This window comes from Ictidomys tridecemlineatus, chromosome 6 (assembly GCF_052094955.1).
Source record: "Ictidomys tridecemlineatus isolate mIctTri1 chromosome 6, mIctTri1.hap1, whole genome shotgun sequence".
Lineage (NCBI taxonomy): Eukaryota > Metazoa > Chordata > Mammalia > Rodentia > Sciuridae > Ictidomys > Ictidomys tridecemlineatus.
Genome location: NC_135482.1, coordinates 175,609,634 through 175,628,184, shown reverse-complemented (window position 1 = coordinate 175,628,184; position 18,551 = coordinate 175,609,634). Strand labels below are relative to the sequence as shown.

Here is an 18,551-nt window from a genome sequence, read left to right as displayed (position 1 = left end):
TTGGAAAACATGGTGAGTTAGAGATACTCTTAACAGTCAGTTTCAGAGGTTGGACTAAGAAATAGGAATCTGGGGATGCTTCTTTCTTTAACATCTGTTTATTGGGACTGACATTTGTGGGGAAAACTAGAATCTTGTCTAGAGTATAAAATGAAAAAAAAAATTTTTTTTTGTTCAATGAACAAATGGTTTGCAAAAGCTCTTTGTGTTTATGTACCTCCAACTTATAAAACCCATTCAATTAGCAATATTTATTTCTGGTTGATTCTGTCCCTTGTTAGTATGGGAACTAGAAAAGTATTCTAAAAAGGCACTGTCAGTTATTGGTTTCGTTGTACTTCTAGCTTTTCCAGAGAAACCACAAGTTGGCTAGGCAACAACAGTGCATACAGAGCACTTGATTAAACAGTAGAAAAAGTCTGAGGAAGAGTAGGTGAAAGTTCTGTGATTCTGTTCATACTTGTTTCTGATCCAAGGAAAAGCAAGTACAGCACCGTGGACTAACTTTCTTGGAAAAACAGGAACATGAATTACACTTTAAGCTTGGGGTGGAATTTTATTGAACTCGAGAGGAGAAGAATATAATTTCAAGCAAGGAGTGCATGAGGAAAAGTGTTTTCACCCAATTGGATGACATACAAGAGGGCAAACACAGTAGGAAATACAGCACAGAGGGAGCCTGAGGGGATTTTCAGAAAATTTCAGATTTTGGTCTTTTAACTTGAAAATAATTAATTAAAAAGTAGGGATTTATCTTGGGGTTTTGAGCAGAACTGAAATCTGCAGAAATATTCCTCGGTATTATGTTGAGTTAAAAGGCATGACCCAGGAATTCTGGCCATTGGAACATCAGGATGGATCCCAAAGAGTCCCTTCACCATGGACTCAGTGTGGTCCAGGATGAAGCATGATGCTGTATGTACCAAAACTTCTTAACTTCCCAGAAGTGATGGATTTTAGGAAGGCTGAATTATTAAGAGAACTAGATGTACCAACTAGAATGCCAACCTGTTTTTTTTTTTTTTTTAACAATCAGAAGTATAATTCAACAAGCAAATGAATGGCAACAAGCCTGTTATTTCTTTTTGGAATCAAGAGTCTAGCTTTGAGAAGCTCTGATATAAATAGAATCTGAGCCACAAATCATGTTATTGAAGAATCCAGTGGCTTCTGGCCTCAGGGGCCCATGACCATCCCCCACGCCCCCTTGCCTGACATGCACTTGAGAGGGCTGCGTGATTACTCTTGGCCCTGGTGACTGTCTCTTCTAAGCTCCTTTGCTGGCCAACTCTCCTTGTAATGGATTTGTCCTTTCTCATACTGTCTTAACAGATTGAGCATGTTGCCAGGTCTTGCTGGGTTAGGATCTATCCTGAGGCCTGTAGAAGCTACTTGCATATCTCTAAACTAATCTGTCAAAAAAAACTTTTTATTTTTTAATTTTTTCTAATTATACATGGCAGTAAAATGCATTTTTGACACATTGTATACAAATGGAGCACAGCTTCTCCTTCCTCTGACTGAACAGGGTGCAGAATCACACAGGTAGTTGATTATAATCTTGGTTACAACTAGAGCTAATCTTATCTACCTTTTCTTTAAATTCTTGGTGGAGGTGGGAGTTGAGACAACACCCTCTCTGTCCCTCCCAGGGATGTGTGGTGCTCTGACAGTAATGCATTTGGGAAGGTGATTAGAGACAGGTAGGTCCAGAAAAGGTCAAGAACTTCTTCAGTGCAACATAAATAGATTAAAAATCATGGTTTGGGCTAATTTTCCTTTCTTCCACACTTAGGGACGTAGAATTTCCCAATTTCTCAGCATTACTTCCTTGGATTAGCATTCTTTCCCCTTGGCCCTATTAATCTCTGTCCTTTCCAATTGCTCATTAGTAATCCAGATATGGATTTCTCTTATATCTCAGATACGATATTGCCTCATTACCTACAGGCTCTTAGGTAAACTAGATGTTTCTGTTTAACCAGGGACTCTCCCCAGTGTACATGAGGTCGAAGGTTAGAATTTCTGAGTTTAGTCATTTTTAGTTCTTTTAATACAAGATTTGGCTTTGCTTGTTTTGCACACAATTAGACATTTAAATGTATTGAAGAGCATTAAATTTGAATGATATTTTGCCTTTGATGGATTTATATTAAATTACATTTCAAAAGCAAATCATTATACAAAATTACAGTGGTCTTAGAGTTAATTATATGTGAAAGAAATAATACTTATTGATGAACTGAGACACAGTATCAGTGCTGCCTTCAAGCCATAATAACTAAAATGAAAAATAAAAGGTCAGTCTACCTCCCAAGGGTTTTTCCCACAGAGCCATATTATGAATCTGGCCAGTCTTCATAATATTCATATTGAAAATGAATGCAGTAGTCACAAAGGTGCCCTGAAAACAGCTCTGAAGATGTATATGTTCTGCTGACGTCACCTTGTGGCTGGCTCATTTAGAAATATGAAAGCAAATATTTCCTTAGTAAGACAAAGTTGCACTGTGTTGCAATAAACCCTAACCTAAATTCAAGGTTGAAAAGCAGTATTGTTTCAGAGAAGAAAGAAAACTTCTTAACCTCTATGCCATTTAGTATGTGTGTATGTCGTGTGTGAATTTTTAAAATTCACAATAGAAAGAATGCATGTATTTCCTCAAATGCCAGAATTCCATAAACTTCACATTTTATCCCTCTTTTGTTTGGCTTTGAAAAATATGACAGAGGTTACATGGTTGGATTTTCCTGATCTGCACTGATTTCAGAGCTAAAAATATGAAAGGATAATTAAGACAGTCCTTTGGCTTACATTTGTAAACTTTCTTTCCTTTTCTTTAATATGTATGTGCATAGATACAAACACACACACATATACATATATACACACACTTGTATTTTGTGCTTGTCTATTATATATATATATGTATATATATACGTGTGTATATATGTAAGTATGTATGTATATCTATATTTATACACACACACACACATATGTATAAACAATCTTGTGAGGGAGAAAATGAGTTGATAAAAATGCTCAGCACTACAGTGAATTTTAGGAAACTGTCCTCAGTATTCCTTGAAACTAACCAAGAATTCCTACAAGAAGTATCACAAGCAGAGCAGGAACCTGGAGAGAAAAAGAAGAAAGGCTCTGGGTCAGTCATAGTGGCCCATGCCTGTGATTCCAGCTACTCAGGAGGCTGAAATAGGAGGATCAAAAGTTCAAGACCAGCCTGGGCAACTTAGGGGGACATTGTCTCAAAATAACACAAGAGGGGCTGGGGATGTAACTCTGTGGCAGAGTACTTGCCTAGCATGCACCAGGCCCTAGATTCAATACCCACTATTGCAAAATAAATAAATAGTATCTAGTGGTATGACAGAAGTTATCAGAAAGACCCAGGTGCTATTTTGTGTCACTGGTTCCCCTGGTCTTTTTCTGGGGTGCCACTTTAAATCCCTCTGTTTATTCATCCTGTGGTCTCAGTTTAAATCATTAAGACAGCCTTGCCCCAGTGAATTAAATCATGTTGTTTTGGCATTGCTTATGCACTGACTAACTCTGAGAGACAACCTCTTCAAAAGCAGAAATACCCTGCCTGGTGCGTTAGAGTCACTCAGGAAGAATATGTTGTTTTGTATGAGTTTCCTATCTCTGGATTAATTAGGGGTGAGTGCACCTCAGAATCACCCAGTACTCAGCTTGTTTTAAAAATGCGTATTGGTTTCTTATTCGAGGAGGGGTTAGGTGGCCAGCGCCCGAGTGTGGAATCTCACGGGTGATGCTAACAATGAGAGGCATTTTCATTCCCTGTCCCCACCGTGTTCACAGGGTGGCATCAACCATCTGAGCAGAGAACTCTCATTGACCAAGCATGTTGAAATAACAGAGTGTGGCAGCTTTGCTTGGGGCTTGGCCACACATCCAGTTGCTTGAAGTTAATGAAATGATGAGTAGGTTGTATGCTTTATCAGGCTTCCCTAGCTAGGAAAAACGAAAGGCGGCATTCTCCCAGGAGTTTGGGAAAGACCTTGGCATTTGGGATCCAGGTCTAAAAAGAAGGGTAGGCTCCACCAGAGCAGACCTGCAGTGGTGTGTTTGGGTGTAGAAGTAAAGGGGGTGGTTGGATGTTTCATGGGACTAACTCATCTCAGATTCCATCTTTGAATGGCCTCCATAGACCATGCGGAAAAGAAAGGAGAACTAGGAGTGCAAAGAGAGAGAGACGTGACTAAATAAAAGAGGTGGCTAAGAAGATGCAGCTGCTGGTTTGGGTTATAGAAGAGTGTTCCAATGCGTGTCCAGTTCCAGTTAAGCCTGCCGTGGAGTAAACAGTCACTTTAGAGGAATGGCCTTCTTTGGCTGTGTGATTCCTGGACTATATCACCAGGATAGTTTGGATGGTTAAGTACCGTGTTCTATTTTTAGCCCTCTTGAGTGAACGCAGGATCTTATGTGCTTGGCACCAGTTAGGAATTTTCCACTCATCCCCTAGTAGGGAAGCGCTGATCTAACCCTGGGCTGTCAGAGTCCTTGCTCATAGTCCAGTCATCCCACCCTGTCATCGCCCGGGACCTGCCTGAGGTTTGGGAACAGCCTTAATGAACATCATTTTATTAACTTCAAGCAGCTGGATGTGACTTTTTAGAGGGATTCCTGAATATTCCTCAGAACCTAAGGGCTTCGTAAGAGAAGACCACTGCTGGATTCCATTGAGCCAGGATGCATGGGGCGACACTTGCAGCACAGAGTAGTGATGTTCCTTGAAGTTCACCTCTTGTCTGAGGACCGCTGTTCGTGCAGTCACGGCTGTTGACTCATTTCATTGCAGGGTCACACTACGTCATTCTGGTTTGGCTTGCAGGAAGCAAAGAGCAGCTTGCTTGATGCAGAGAATTTATAAATTAGGAGGGTTGATATCATTTCAAAAACAAGCACTTAAGAAAGAAGAGCTGTTGCCAGGCTGCACCGGCTGGCTGGCTTTCGGGAGCTCGGGCTGAGCTGTGCCAGTATCTTCAGCAAGAATGTGTTCAGAGGCCATCAGACAGGTCTTTCCAGAGCTGTCAGGGATAACTAAACAGCTACCCTATCTGAAGTTACAGCCCCGTGGAGGCTGTACTGAAGAGGGTCCACACACTGGAAATGTACCAAGATGCAACCCACAAATCTATAGCAAGGACAAACCCAGGGAGTGCAGGCTGTCGGGTGAGGAGTGAGGCAGCCAGAGAATTTTCCATGGGGCCAGATCAGTCAGGAGCTGGCTCTGCCTCTCCCTGAGTCAGACGTGAAAAGCTGAGTGGTTCAAGTGCCAAGATCCAGTCTGAGGGCAAATGCAATTTGAATCCATGAAAGTGAAGAACAGTGGGGGTGCAGGATTGGGACTCCCACCTTTGCTGTTTCCTAGCAGGTTGTGCAGAGAGGGGCTGGTTACTTCCCTGAAGAGCCCCAGCTCCCTCACCCATAAAGGGAAATAAACCAGAGGAAACCTGGACAGTATAATTGGCCCTTGTATCTGTGGATTCTGCATCCACAGATCCAACCAATCACAGATCAAACATATTCAGGGGGAAAAATCGCATCTGATTGAACATGTGCAGACCTTTTTTTTTTCTTGTCATTATCCCCTAAATAATACAGCCTAAGAGCCATTTATAACTCTTATTAGGCAAGATTTATAATTAGGTATTATAAATCATCTAGAGATGACTTAAAGTCTGCAGGAGGGTATCCATGGGTTACATGCAAATACTACACATCTTATATCAGGGACTTGAGCATCTACGAATGTTGGTATCCTAGTTGGGGCTGGGGATCCTGGAACCAAGTTCCACTGATACCAAGAGACAATTATATTTTGAGTAGTATGAGGGGAAAGGCTCACCCAGCACTGGGCCTGGCCTATGATCAATGCTAGATAGAGGTTAGCATGGATAATAATCTTTATTAATTAGTGAATAATCTTTAGCCAGAACTTACAGACCCATCTTTTATTCGGTACTGTGCTGGGGATGGAACCCAGGACTCTTGCGTGCTAGGCAAGTACTCCACCACTGAATGACATCCCCAACCCTCGTATGTTCCTTAAATTTATTCAGGAGTTCGTAGCTTATGTTCGGCAGCCCACCCTTCCTTGCTGAGGCATCTGATGACTCTACTTGAAACTGGTTGGTTTTCTAGTGTGAACCTGAAAAAAAGATGGCCACGCGAGACTGGATGCGGTCAGCCTTGTTCAGTCTTTATTTTATTTTTAAATGTTTGGTGCTGCTGGGGATCCACTGCTTGTGAGGCAGGCACTCTACCACTGAGCCACACCCCAGCCCTTATTCAGGCTAACCCATCCCTCTGATGGCAGCCTGCTTGCTCAGGTGGGGAAGGTTCAGGGCCTCTAGTCTCACTTCTGTTTCCTTCCCACTTCTCCTTTCACATCTCTTCCCATCCGTCTTCTTCCCCCCATGCTCCTTTTTTTTTTTTTTTTAATTCTCTCACCCCTTCCCTGTCAATCTTACTTGTTTCTCGTAAAGGCCTGGCCACCAAGCCTAGGCATTAGCTTTCCACTGAAGTGATTCAGTCTTCATCCTCCACCTCCTCCATCACCAGTAGGTACCTGCTGAGTCCAGTCTCCTCAAGGGGCCTTCCAGCCACTTTTCCCCAAATGCCTGACTATTCTGTGCCCCCCACTTCACCTCTTAAAGGCTCCACAGCATCTCCCACTAGCACCCACCCTGGGGACCAAGCCTTTAACACATGGGCTTTGGGGAGACATTGAACTTGCAAAGTATAGCAAACATTCACAAGGCCCTGATGGTTTTTGCGCTCAGTATTTGATCTGCATTTTAGCCAGAATGGTCTGTTGTGTGTGGAAAACCCCTGGGTCAGGACTCTGCTAAGATCTGATAGGCCTACAGGAGCTCAGGGAAATGTGTTGGCTTTGGAATAGAAATGGAAGTTAGTTTGTTGTTTTTGTTAAGTTCTGGCGGTTCCCTGCTACACCTGGCTGAGGCTATTTCTCAACTGATAAATACAGGGTTTCATTTCTCTGGCTGTGTTTGGGAATTAGAGGAGATGAGTATTCAAAATTGTCTTTGATAAGGAGAAGCAAGTTAGTTTTTTTTATTAAGATTATCTTATGGTAAATAATGCAATGACCACTGTCCAAAATACTAACAAGTTGGTTGTCAGCTGGCAATATTGTTAGAACAGTGTATAATTCCTGGGATCAGTTTGATTAGGACGTTTTTTTCCTCTTCTGGGTTCTGTATTCTTTGAGCTGCATCAAAACTTAGTGTAGGGGCTGCAGATGTGGCTCGGGAGGAAGTGCTTGCCTAGTATGTGTGAGACCCCTGGGCTTGATCTCCAGTTCAGGAAAAAAAAACAAAACAAAACAAAACAAAAAACACCTTTGAGTAGAGTCTGGGCAGACCAGGGAGGTGCTCCAGACCCAGAGGACAAGAATTATGTGTAAATTAGAAACACAGTTGATAATTAATACGGAAAAGTACCTATTAGTTATAGGATATTATCTACTTGCAAATAAAATAAAAAGAATCCCTGCAACTATAACAACACCTCACACTGGAACGAGCTTGCTAAGTGCTGGACACTCTTGCAAGTTCATCACATATGTCACTTTATTTAGCCCTCATGGCAACCCTGTGCAGTGGGTATGGCATGGAGGTAGCGTCATTTAACCATTAGGAAGATGGACATTCTCAGCCCTGAATTCAGGGAAAGCAAGGCTGCTGGAGACTAGAAGAGATGAGGGAACCCATCGTAGTTCATTTGGGCTGCTATAACAAAATATCTTAAATTGGGTGGCTTATAAACAAGAGAAGTTTACTTCCTACAGTTCTGGAGGCTGGGAAGTCCAAGATCGAGGTGCCAACAGATCTGGCCTGGTGAGGGCCCACTTATAGTGGCTTCTTGCTGTATCCTCACTTGCTGAAGGGGCAAGGCTGTTCTGTGGGACTTCTGTTTTGTTTTTAGAAAGGCATTAATCCCATTCTGAGGGCTCCACCCTCTGACCTAATCACCTTCCAAATGCCCCAACCCCTAATAACATCACCTTGGGTGTTAAGATTTTGACACATGAACTTGGGGGACACAAACATTTAGACCACAGCAGAGTCCATTGTCCCTCAAAGGATGGATCTGTTGCTATTTTCTTAAAAAGAAATATTAGCTAATAATTGTTGATACTTGTGACAATAATAATTCTCGATTTTTTATGAAAAAAGTTCTATTTTTGGTATTAAGAATATTATGACTTTGCTTAGCACTGGCCTTTTGGATAACCCAAGATTCTCCTAGGAACTCAAAGTAGCAACCCTTGTTACCCAAGTCCAAATGCAGCACAGGCAGATTCTGAGAATCACCTTTAGTTTCATTCATTGAGCACAGGTTCATCAGAGGTTCTGAAACCAAAAGCAAAGTAAGGAAAGAACATTATATTAGTTATAACAAAATACCTGAGATGATTAACTTAAAAAGGGAAAAGTTTTATTTTGGATCAAAGTTTTGGAGGTACCAGCCCAAGATCAATTGAGCCCATTGCTTTGAGCTTCTCCTGGGTGGTAGACAGTGAAGACGGCATGTGACAGAGCAGACTGCTCACCTCATGGTCACCTCACGAAGCAAAAGAGAAAGAGATTCCACAATCCCCTTAAATTCCCCCAATGACCTAAGGACCTCCCAGCAAGCCCCACCTCTTAAAGGCTCCACAGCATCTCCCGATGGCACCATCCTGGGGACCAAGCCTTTAACACAGGGGCCTTTGGAGGACATTGAACATGCAAAGCATAGAAAATATTCCCAAGGTCCTAATGAGATCTAAACTAGGTGTTTGGTCTACATTTTATCCAAAATTCTCTCTCTGGACATCAACTTACTTTGGGATTACATTCTGTTGAGTGACAGATTTTCTTAGAAGGGCTGGTATCTCTGCCTTATTGCCAGCATTCCTAATATTAGTGGTGTTATTTAGTAATAAAATCATAATAAACTCTTTATGGTGACTCAGTCACCCAGCTCGCACATTCAGCCCATCTTCAACTACTTCTCTATTATGAATCACGGAAAATATTTGATTTGAAAACAACGTTGTGGTCAGTGAGTTGCAAATGGCATATTTTGCACTATGTGTGATTTCTTCCTGTCCCTTCTATTAATGTCAATAGTGGAACAAAAAAAATTGGAAACCTGAAGTACTGTTGCTGAGAATGTTTCAAGTCAAAGCTTCTGTCCTGATCGCCATTATTTATTAGGTAGCTACCCAGGTATGGACAAAAGGGTAAGTTTAAGGGGACAGTGGCAAAGCGAGATTCTGTCCCTTAGAGAATGAAAACATGGACTTTTTCAAGGTCAAAAATCTCAACTAGTTACAGGAGTTAGTGGTGTGTAATAATATATGACAGTTTATTGATGTGTAGGAGACAGATGTGCAAGAAATTGTGGCAGGATGATTTACAAGAGTGTAACAGAAAAGCACAACCATGGGTGTTATTAATATTATATTGCAGGCTTTGCCATTTGAATGAATACAAATGAATGAGTCAGAGTTGGCTTTGTAAGTTTTTATATGCTTATATAATTAGAAATATTATCTCCTTAAGGGCTGGACTTATAAATATTTGCTTAATATGATTCATTAATTAAACATGTAAAAGTACTTATTTAGCATAAAACTAGGGGACTCTCGGTATCCGTTTTGTTTTTTCAGAATGAAAGTGCCCTTGTGAAAGAAAAAGAGCTGTCAATCGAGCTTGCAAACATCAGGGATGAAGTTGGTAAGTAGGGCATTGGAAATGAGGACCCTAAAGAATGTCTTTTCCTGATTCCTGTGAATGTGTAACAAAAGCAATTATGTCTCCTGTAAAAAGCCTGAGCAAACCTGCCTGAACGAATGAAGTGGCTTACCCAGCACAGCGGTAGGCTGCTGAAGCCTCACGGGGAGCCATAATTTTTACGTGTCTGTTGTTATAAAGACAGCCTCATAACAGTTAGCAGGGGAACTAATCACGCCTTGACTCTGCTACTCACAGATGGTGGCACATACATCAGTCTGTGTTGTTGGCTGTGACAAGCACCCCTCTATCTCAGCACCTCTGATAATATGTGGGGCTGCCTGCTAAATGCAGATGTTGCATGGCTGCCTGCCACTGTATACAACCTGCCATGAAATATTCTGTGAACTAGAACAAGATCAAAAACAGATCTGTCTGGGTCAAAACTATGAGGATGCATGTTGAAAGGACTGATATTTGGCCATTGGAGTGGTTTAGTTCAGTCAGAACCACGAGAGGCTTTCCCAATAAGAGGATGATCCCCAACCACTGAGGATGTGAGGAGAGATAGGCTTTCCCTCTGGACAAAGTGTTACCGCTGTTGACCAGGGACGAGTCCTTGCTTCCCTAATGTTGAAGAATAACACCACAGAAGCACGCCGAGGCAAGGTCAGAGTAGAAATTAGAAGTTTATTAAAGGACAGCAGAAAAGACTTCTCCCGGAGGAAGAAGGGGACCCAAGAGGTGGAATCTGCTGAAGTGCGGTTGTCTTTCCATTTTATAGTTTTCGTGATGGAATGTAGGTGGGAAGGCCCAAAGGGTTGGGACACAGGTGGGCCAAAGAAGTAATCTGGGCACTTCCAAGTGGAGTCAGCATCTTTAAGTTTGCTTTTCATTAACATTTCTTTGGGATGGGCTATCTTCAAATCTGATGGGGGCTGTTTCCTGGACTTCATTAACATTCCGAGAGTTGCTCAACTTTTCCGGGAATTCATTCTCATGGCCTCCATTTTAGATTTCAATCCATATTAGACCCAATTTACCTAACTACACTGACTACCTAATTTTAAATCTGGCTTCAAAAGGAGTAGTTGGAGTATTTGCGTGTTCTCACTTCTTGATCCTATTTTCTTTCTTGACCACCCATGACTCCATTTCTCCAGGAATCAATCAGCAAAAGTGAAATACACATGGCCCCTCCCTGTTGGCCTGCTTTTCTTCTCCATCTGGTGTGGTCCTGAGAACAGCTCACCTGAGCAGGTGTGGCCCCTCCACCAATGAAGGGACTTGGACCATCCCAGCCATCCTCAGCAGGTGGCCAGCCACACAGATAGGCAGAACGCCACCTTTCCCAGGGACCACAGGCCTGCAGCTGTGCTGTGGACGGGGCAGTGAATTTCAAACTTAGCTTTCCTCCACTGATTTCTTTCCTCCCCCTCTTCTTTAAAATTTATTTTTTCTTTCTGGTGGGTTTTGTGGCTTCTTTTGTCATTGGAATAGATCAGCAATGGTCACTACTCCCCTCTAAGAAGAGCAGGCCCCTGTGGGAAGGCAAAAATAACAGTGCTCCATGCCAGTCTCACCCAGTGTGACCTACAGCTGCAGGGCACCTGCTCCTGGCCACCCCTGAGAAGGAGCCAGGGAATTAAAAATCCAGATATAGGCTTTTATGGTGATCCCAGCCAGGAAAGGCAATGGCGGCACGTGGGAGGGAAACTCCGGAGAAGCTGGGGTGCAGGAGAGCAGGGCTGACACTGTTGGGTGGAAGAGCAGCCACCAAGGAGGGAGAGGTGACACCTGCCCCCCTCTGGAAAGTCTCATCCTTGCTTATTACTGCAGCTGTTGTTTTCGTAGTGACTGAGTCTCATTTCCTGAAGTCTCCACCATTCCCTTCCATCTATTTTTCTTTGGGTATCAACCAGGGCCTTCTCAGCTGCAGCTCCCAAGACCTCAGTGCCAAGGCTCCCAAGCTTGCAGCCTCTGTCTCCACTGGAGTTCCTTTCCACGGTGGCCCCCCATGAACCAGAGCCCACTTAGGTTCTCAAGGGCTGGTGTGGAGAGTGACCCACACACACACTTTTTTCATGAAGGGGATCCCCTGGCACACTTGCTGGTGGTGAGCCTGCCAAATGCTGGGGACTGTTTTCATTCCCCTCCAAGGAGGCCTCCCATCCATCCACCAATGGAGCCATTGGTTCCCTGCACAGTTGGACTGTTTACTCTGTGAATGTGCACACCGAACATACCTGAGCACATGGGACCTTCTCATTGATGACTCCCCATGGTCTCTTCAAAAGAACATTCCTCCCTCTTCTCCCATTGATAGAGACCATTGTATCCAAAAGGAGTATCTCCTTCCTGGATTCTAACTGCAGAGACCCACCCCTCCAATCTCCCGACCTCAGGCTCTACGTGCAAGGAGCTGTGACTTGAGACATCTCCCTCCAAGTAAAGCTGCAAAAGAATGGGTTTGACCTAAATTGACCCTTCGGGCAATTCCTAGGTAATTTAAGCATGAAGACAGCTGTGAGCCCTCGATCTTGCCCCTTCTGGAATCATGGCCCTTCCCCTCAAGATGGCCCCTAGTGGCACTATATGAGGCATAGGGTAGAAGGTTCCATTTGCAGTGACCAATGTCTCCATAATTTTTTTTTTCAGATTATCAAGGCCAAATACATACTCACAACTCCATTTACTAAGTAGGTAGATCTAGGTGACTTAGGTGTCTATGTCTTAACAATGTAATTGCCATTTTGAAAAACAAGCATAAATCGAAAGAAAAGAATTATATTTCCATTTCATATGAGAAACCATGCTTACTTGCTAGTGGTAGGTGTGGGCTATGGGGCCCAGCACAGCTTCTCAAACTGTAGAAGCAGGTTGGACCATGCTACCTTCGGTTCCTGTTTCACAGCTTTTCCCTGTGTACATTTTATCACAGCAACATCCCAAACCTCAGCTCTGCTAAGATTAGGTATCCCCAAAAGGAATGAAGTGAGCTGTGTTGCACTAATGTCAGACTATGAACTGGAGCCCCTGAGGGCCAACAGAGACCCAGCACTGATGTGCTACCCTGGGAATTTTAAGATGCCCCAAGATGTCTCTGTGAGTTTGTCAGCACACAGTTTTGGAAGCACAAGCTTAGTGTCATTCCTCTGTTCTCAGAGGTCAAGAGATTTGAGGATGAAAATGGGTAGGTCAGCCAGGAATGGTAATCCCAGCAATTTGGATGGCTGAGGCAGGAGGATCACAAGTTCAAAGCCAGCCTCCGCAATTTAGTGAGGCCCTAAGCAACTTAGTACAACCTATCTTAAAATTAACACACACACACACACACACACACACACACACACACACACACACACACACAGCTGGGGATATGGCTCAGTGGTTAAGTGCTCCTGGGTTCAATTCCAGTAACCCCCCCCCAAAAGAAAAGGCGGGGGGGGGGGCGGTCTTTAGAGACTTGAACTGAAAGTTGTTGATGATTGTTCATGCAGAAAAGTATACAGTCTTGACCCATGTGAATTACACCTCCTGCCACCTTCTTTTCCTCTTTGAGCAAGACCCGATGGTATTAACTTAGGGAGTGATAAGTTAAGTCAATGAAAACATTGACTTAATAGATTTTTTCCTGAAGTTTTCCATTGGGAGTTATCATGTCCACGGGCCTGAAATACTATAAGCCAGCCTCTGAGTACGTTTCTCCATGAAATGGACGAGTTTGTAGGTGGTTCCAAGGGCTGGAGGTTCCCAGCATGGGCTTCACAGGGTGAGTTGTTTGGCCTCCCTGTCTCTCAAGTTCCCTTTCATAAAATAGAAAGTCAATTACAGAAGAAAATGCTGATACAGCACTCAGCAAAGGTGACTCTTATAACTATAGCACCTTGAATCTAAAAATAGAGTACAGAATTCTCTTCTATCTTGGGAAAAGATACAACATATCCCTCCCCAGAGAGATGTCTACCCTACCACAGGCAAACTTTGGATCTGGGGAGGTACAACTGATGCAGCTGGGTTTAGTGAGCCAAGTCCAAGGCCACAGCTCTCTGCACTTCTGAAAACTTCTAAATGCAACAAGCATTTCTCAAGAATTACATCTTTTCTTTTTTGAAGTCATTTGTTTTCTGCATTAGTGCTAAGAATAGAACCAAAATTTATCTGCCAAATTAAAAAAAGCCCGTGGAGGCAGAGCAGAAAGCCCTGGCAGCACACCTTGTCTGTTCAGCCCAGCATTTGTCCCTAGGATACTTCATGAGCAAGGTCCAAATCCACTGTCCAGGTTGCATATGTCGGGGGGCGGGGGATGGGGAATGTGGGGATCCACTGTCAATTGTAAAGCCCATAAATTCTGGAGTCTCCACCTGCCCTGTGTTTCCTGGAATAAGAAGAGAATAAAGCTGATAAACCTCACTGCTAAAGGATCCAGAGGGAGACATGGTCAGCCGCAAGCCCTCACCAGCAGCCCTACCCTTAGTCCTACCTCTTACCAGCTTGTCTGATAGAAGTCACTAGAGGTAGGGGGATGTAGAAGGAGTCTGAGGGAATGTAATTTCCAAACCTGTGAATTCAGACAGAAGAAAGGAAGAAGCTGCCAAAAGTCAGAATCATTCATGCGTATTTATCACAGATTCCAGAACAGGGCTGGCTTGTCCTGCAAATCTAAAGCTTTCTGCTTAAACTTTCTCACATCCCATTGTGAAGCACAGTGAAGTCTGAGAACCAGTGAACACACTGATCTGGGTCAGAAACAAGGTCAGGGGGCAGCAGTAGGTAACTTGGGACAGGCCTGAGAGGGTGGGCTCCCATGGTTGAGGGCTCGCTCTGGGCTGCAGGGAGGACAGTGAAAGAAACTCACATGCAGGGGGAAGAGTCCAGAGTCTCAGAGAATTGGTTGTTGATGTGGAAAATTCTGCCCCTCCCTGACATTTGGTGTCCAAAACATCACTCTGAGAATGGTCTTGAAGTTACCTTGCCATTCCATTTAATGCTGACTCTTAACTACTCAATTGGCACAGATCCCACAAGCTAAGGACTCAATTCCACAACACAGTCCCCACTTCAGACTCCTGGCGTAAGTCCCAGGAGCCACCTGTAGTTCTTACCAACTGGCCATAAAGACACAGAGCTTCCTCCAGCCCCCTCCTTGGTTTCCATGATTCGCCAGAATGAAGCACGGGCAAGGTATGTGAGGTGGGGGTGTGTGGGGCTCGCATGCCCTCTCTGGGGGTGCCACCTTCCTTGAAGGTGCCACCTTGATGTGACCATCAACCCAGAAGCTCTTGAATCTTACCATTTGAGAGTTTTTAAAACCGTATCTCGGCCTCCTCCCTCTTTGTGGAAGTCAGTGGGTTGGGTTGAAATTTATTTATTTATTTATTTGTTTGTTTGTTTGTTTGTTTGTTTATTTATTTATTTATTTATTTATTTTATTAGTTGTTCAAAACATTACAAAGCTCTTGACATTTCTAACCTCTCTAGTCACTAGTTGTTTCTGGTATTCCGTCCTGAGGCTATCTAGGAGACTCATCTTAAGTTCCATTAGCACAAGACTTATCTGTCTTCAAAGGAATGCACAATAACATAAGATACACCATCACCAGGCAATTCCCAGGATTCTGGGAGATTGTGTTGGGAAAGAGCTATATTATCCCCACCCTCCGACAAGTTACTGTAGTTGTGAAGAATGGCTCATTGAAGGAGCCTCTGAGTACCTTTCAAGTAGCAGGCTCAGAAGTCATAGCCTTTTAGAGCTGATGAGGATCGTAGTGACCTGTTCCTTCCCATTTTAGAGACTGGTAAACAGACTTGTTCAAAGATCTTGGATAGAGCTGGGACATCTGTAAAGAGCACCCAGAAGAAAAACTTAGTCCTCCTCATCTTGGTCTACTCATTCATGACACAAATATTTACTGAGCACTTACTTTACCCCAGGTACTGCTAGGTGGCATCCCTATGTATAGAGGAGTAGTTTTCTAGAGGGGGCTGAAATGCATCCCCCATGCAGGACTCACTAAGCCTTGTGCCCCGGCATGGGGCCACAGCCACTCAGAAAGGACATTTTTTTTTTCTAATTTGCACAAAATGTGATTCTGCAGGTGAGCTTGACCCAGTGCTGTGTGCTGGGGATTCTATGGAGAACAAGACTGAGCTGAAATCTTTACAGGATTTATATACAGAAGACCCCAAGGAGGAGGTGCTAAGATAGGCCCTGTATACTAACAAAGACACAGAGGCCTGTAGGCAAGGACAGAGAGCAATCACTAAGCACCTACTGACTCCTGCTGCTCCGGTGAACGTGCCCTGCACCGTGGATGCCAATACTGTTTTCAGACACAGCCCATTCTGCACACCTAAGCAAAGAAAATCACTGTTTATCATTTTCCCACCCTGTTTTCACGCATCAAAGTTTTCACATTTGTTATTTCAGAGTCATAAAACATTCTATAGTGCTGACAAACTAGAATAAGCTTCTCTCCTTTGAGCATTTGGATTTTTACCAATTTTTTTCCCCTCTGTCATACAATAACAACTATAGTGTTTGCGAATTCCTTTTTTCCTCTTGGGTTATTTTCTAGAGAGTATGTTCTCAAAAGCATGGATCAATAATTTTGAGAGGATTTCATATTTATTCTAAGTTCATGTGCGTGTTAAAAGTCCTTGATATTTCTTCTGTAAACCCAGATAAAATATCATGGTGGATTTAATCTCAATGCGGCTAGGATTGCCTTGTAAAAAAGGAAATTAAATCTCTCGCTGACTCATTCGCTCATCCACACACAACTGAGAAGACACACATGATATCTAATTGTGTATCAGGGCGTGGTTTGGAATGAAGTCAAGTCCCTGTGGAGTGGCTGAATTTGCCAATAACTGTGTTATGTTTTATTTCCTCGGGGACGGAGTTTCTTGGCATAAAAAATTAAATCAAGCCAAGGTCGAATTTTAAGGGCCTATTGTGCATACAAAAGTACAGTTCATGAACTGAAAAACCTTAAGCTAAAAAATGGTACCAAGTCTCCATGTTACCACAGTCTTGCAGATTATAGAGCACATGGGGAGGGAGTATTTTGACCTTTTTCGTGATGAACTGTCATAGAATCTTTTTAAAGGGAAATAGAGCTGTTTAAACTGGTTCCTCTGTAGCTAATTGGTCTAATTTCATTCAATCAGGCTGATAAGGACGTTAACATTTGACTCTTAAATCACATTTACAATTTTTCCAGAAAATGTAGTTTCGAAAATATAACCCTTGATAAATTAATAAGAGATGTGCTTCCTAGAGGCAGATCATTTCCTTTGGAGAGCTACTGCCTCAAGTTCTGTTTGCTGCCATCAGGTGGATGTTTAAGGTCTTCTGTCTGCAAAGCTGAGAGAGAATGACATCAGCTCTTTGTTACTGCCTTGCTAGAAAAACTCGGCATTAAAAATCAAAATGGAGCCCGGCTGGGACCCATCTTTACTCCCAGTTACTGAGGCAAGAGAATCACTTGTTCAAGACCAACCAGGGCAACAAATCCAAGGAAACGAGCTATTAATTAGATCAACTCTACCAAAGAGAAAGTCGTGCAACACAGCACTTAGTACAAATGGAGCCTTCTGGCTGGCACTCCTAGCTGACCCCTGATGGTCTCCCAATCTGACCAGAAGTCTTGTTGAACGTACAAGCAAGTGGGGCATGGTGGTGCAAGCCCGTAATCCCAGCAGCTCGGGAGGCTGAGGCAGGAAAATCACAAGTTCAAGGTCAGTCTCAGTAATTTAGCAAGAACTTTGATCAAAATAAAATATAAAAAGGGCTGGGATGTAGTTCAAGCTCAGTGGTAAGTGTCCCTGGGTTCCATTTCTGATGCAAAAAAAAAATGAAAAATGTATGACATAGAGTGATATTAATTGGTCCTTGACTGTGTCCATTAGGATTGGGTTCCTCTGCAAACACTCAAGTCTCCAAACAGTGGTAGTTTAAGCAGGGTAGCTGCTCATTTTTCAGTTATATAAAGCAGGAGGTTACCACCAAATGAGCAGAGATTGGGGTCAGAGTGTGTGTGGATCAGCTCTCCTTGGGGGAAAGTTTTAGTAGCTGCACTGCACCTTACATCTCACAAGCCAGAACTGAGTCACAAGGCAAACAGCCAAGATGGGGAAATGTGCTTTTTGGTTTTTTTTTATGACCCTGTCCAGATATGATTTTATTATTGTGGAAGAAAGGGAGAAAGTGCACCAGCAGCCTGTGTCATCCCTTCCCAATTGCCTTGACAGTAAGATAATAGTCCTATTCCAAAAGGTGGGAGCAAGCAAAGAATCTGGAAGAGAGTTTGGAAGAATAATGTGGACTCATTACACGTAGATTCCCTGAAATTTCAGGTGACACTTTTTCCTCCCTCTCCAAACTTTAAAACAACTGAGTTAAATTGCAGACAGCAAGAAGTCAACTAAACTGAAAAGTAGCCTACCCTAGGGTTATAAAAATATTATGCATTTTATAATTTATAAAGATATTTATAAAAATATCAAATATCTTGCACCACCGTGCCCCACTTGCTTGTACATTTCAATCCAAAAATATCTTCTAAGCACATTTTAAAGACAGTTTCGGATTGTATAAAAAGAAAAATTAAGTTATTATGTGCTGCCTAAAGAAATCTATTCAAATAGAAAGACATAGATATTGTACTGTAAAAAGGTAGGGAAAAGATATATGATAATACCAATGTAAAATTGTAGAGTCTGTATTCAAATCACAAGGAGGCTTTAGACCCAGAAATA

General features: G+C 42.9%; 1 protein-coding gene across 15 annotated transcripts in view; it reads left to right on the top strand.

Moving 5' to 3' along the window:
• Mtus2 (microtubule associated scaffold protein 2) overlaps positions 1 to 18,551 on the top strand; it is a 620,658-nt gene that overhangs the window by 556,306 nt on the left and 45,801 nt on the right. For all 15 annotated transcript variants that reach the window (XM_078016171.1, XM_078016162.1, XM_078016169.1 and 12 more), the window contains one exon: positions 9,725 to 9,791. In XM_078016171.1, coding sequence (XP_077872297.1) covers positions 9,725 to 9,791 — 67 coding nt within the window. The remainder of the gene's footprint in view (positions 1 to 9,724; positions 9,792 to 18,551) is intronic.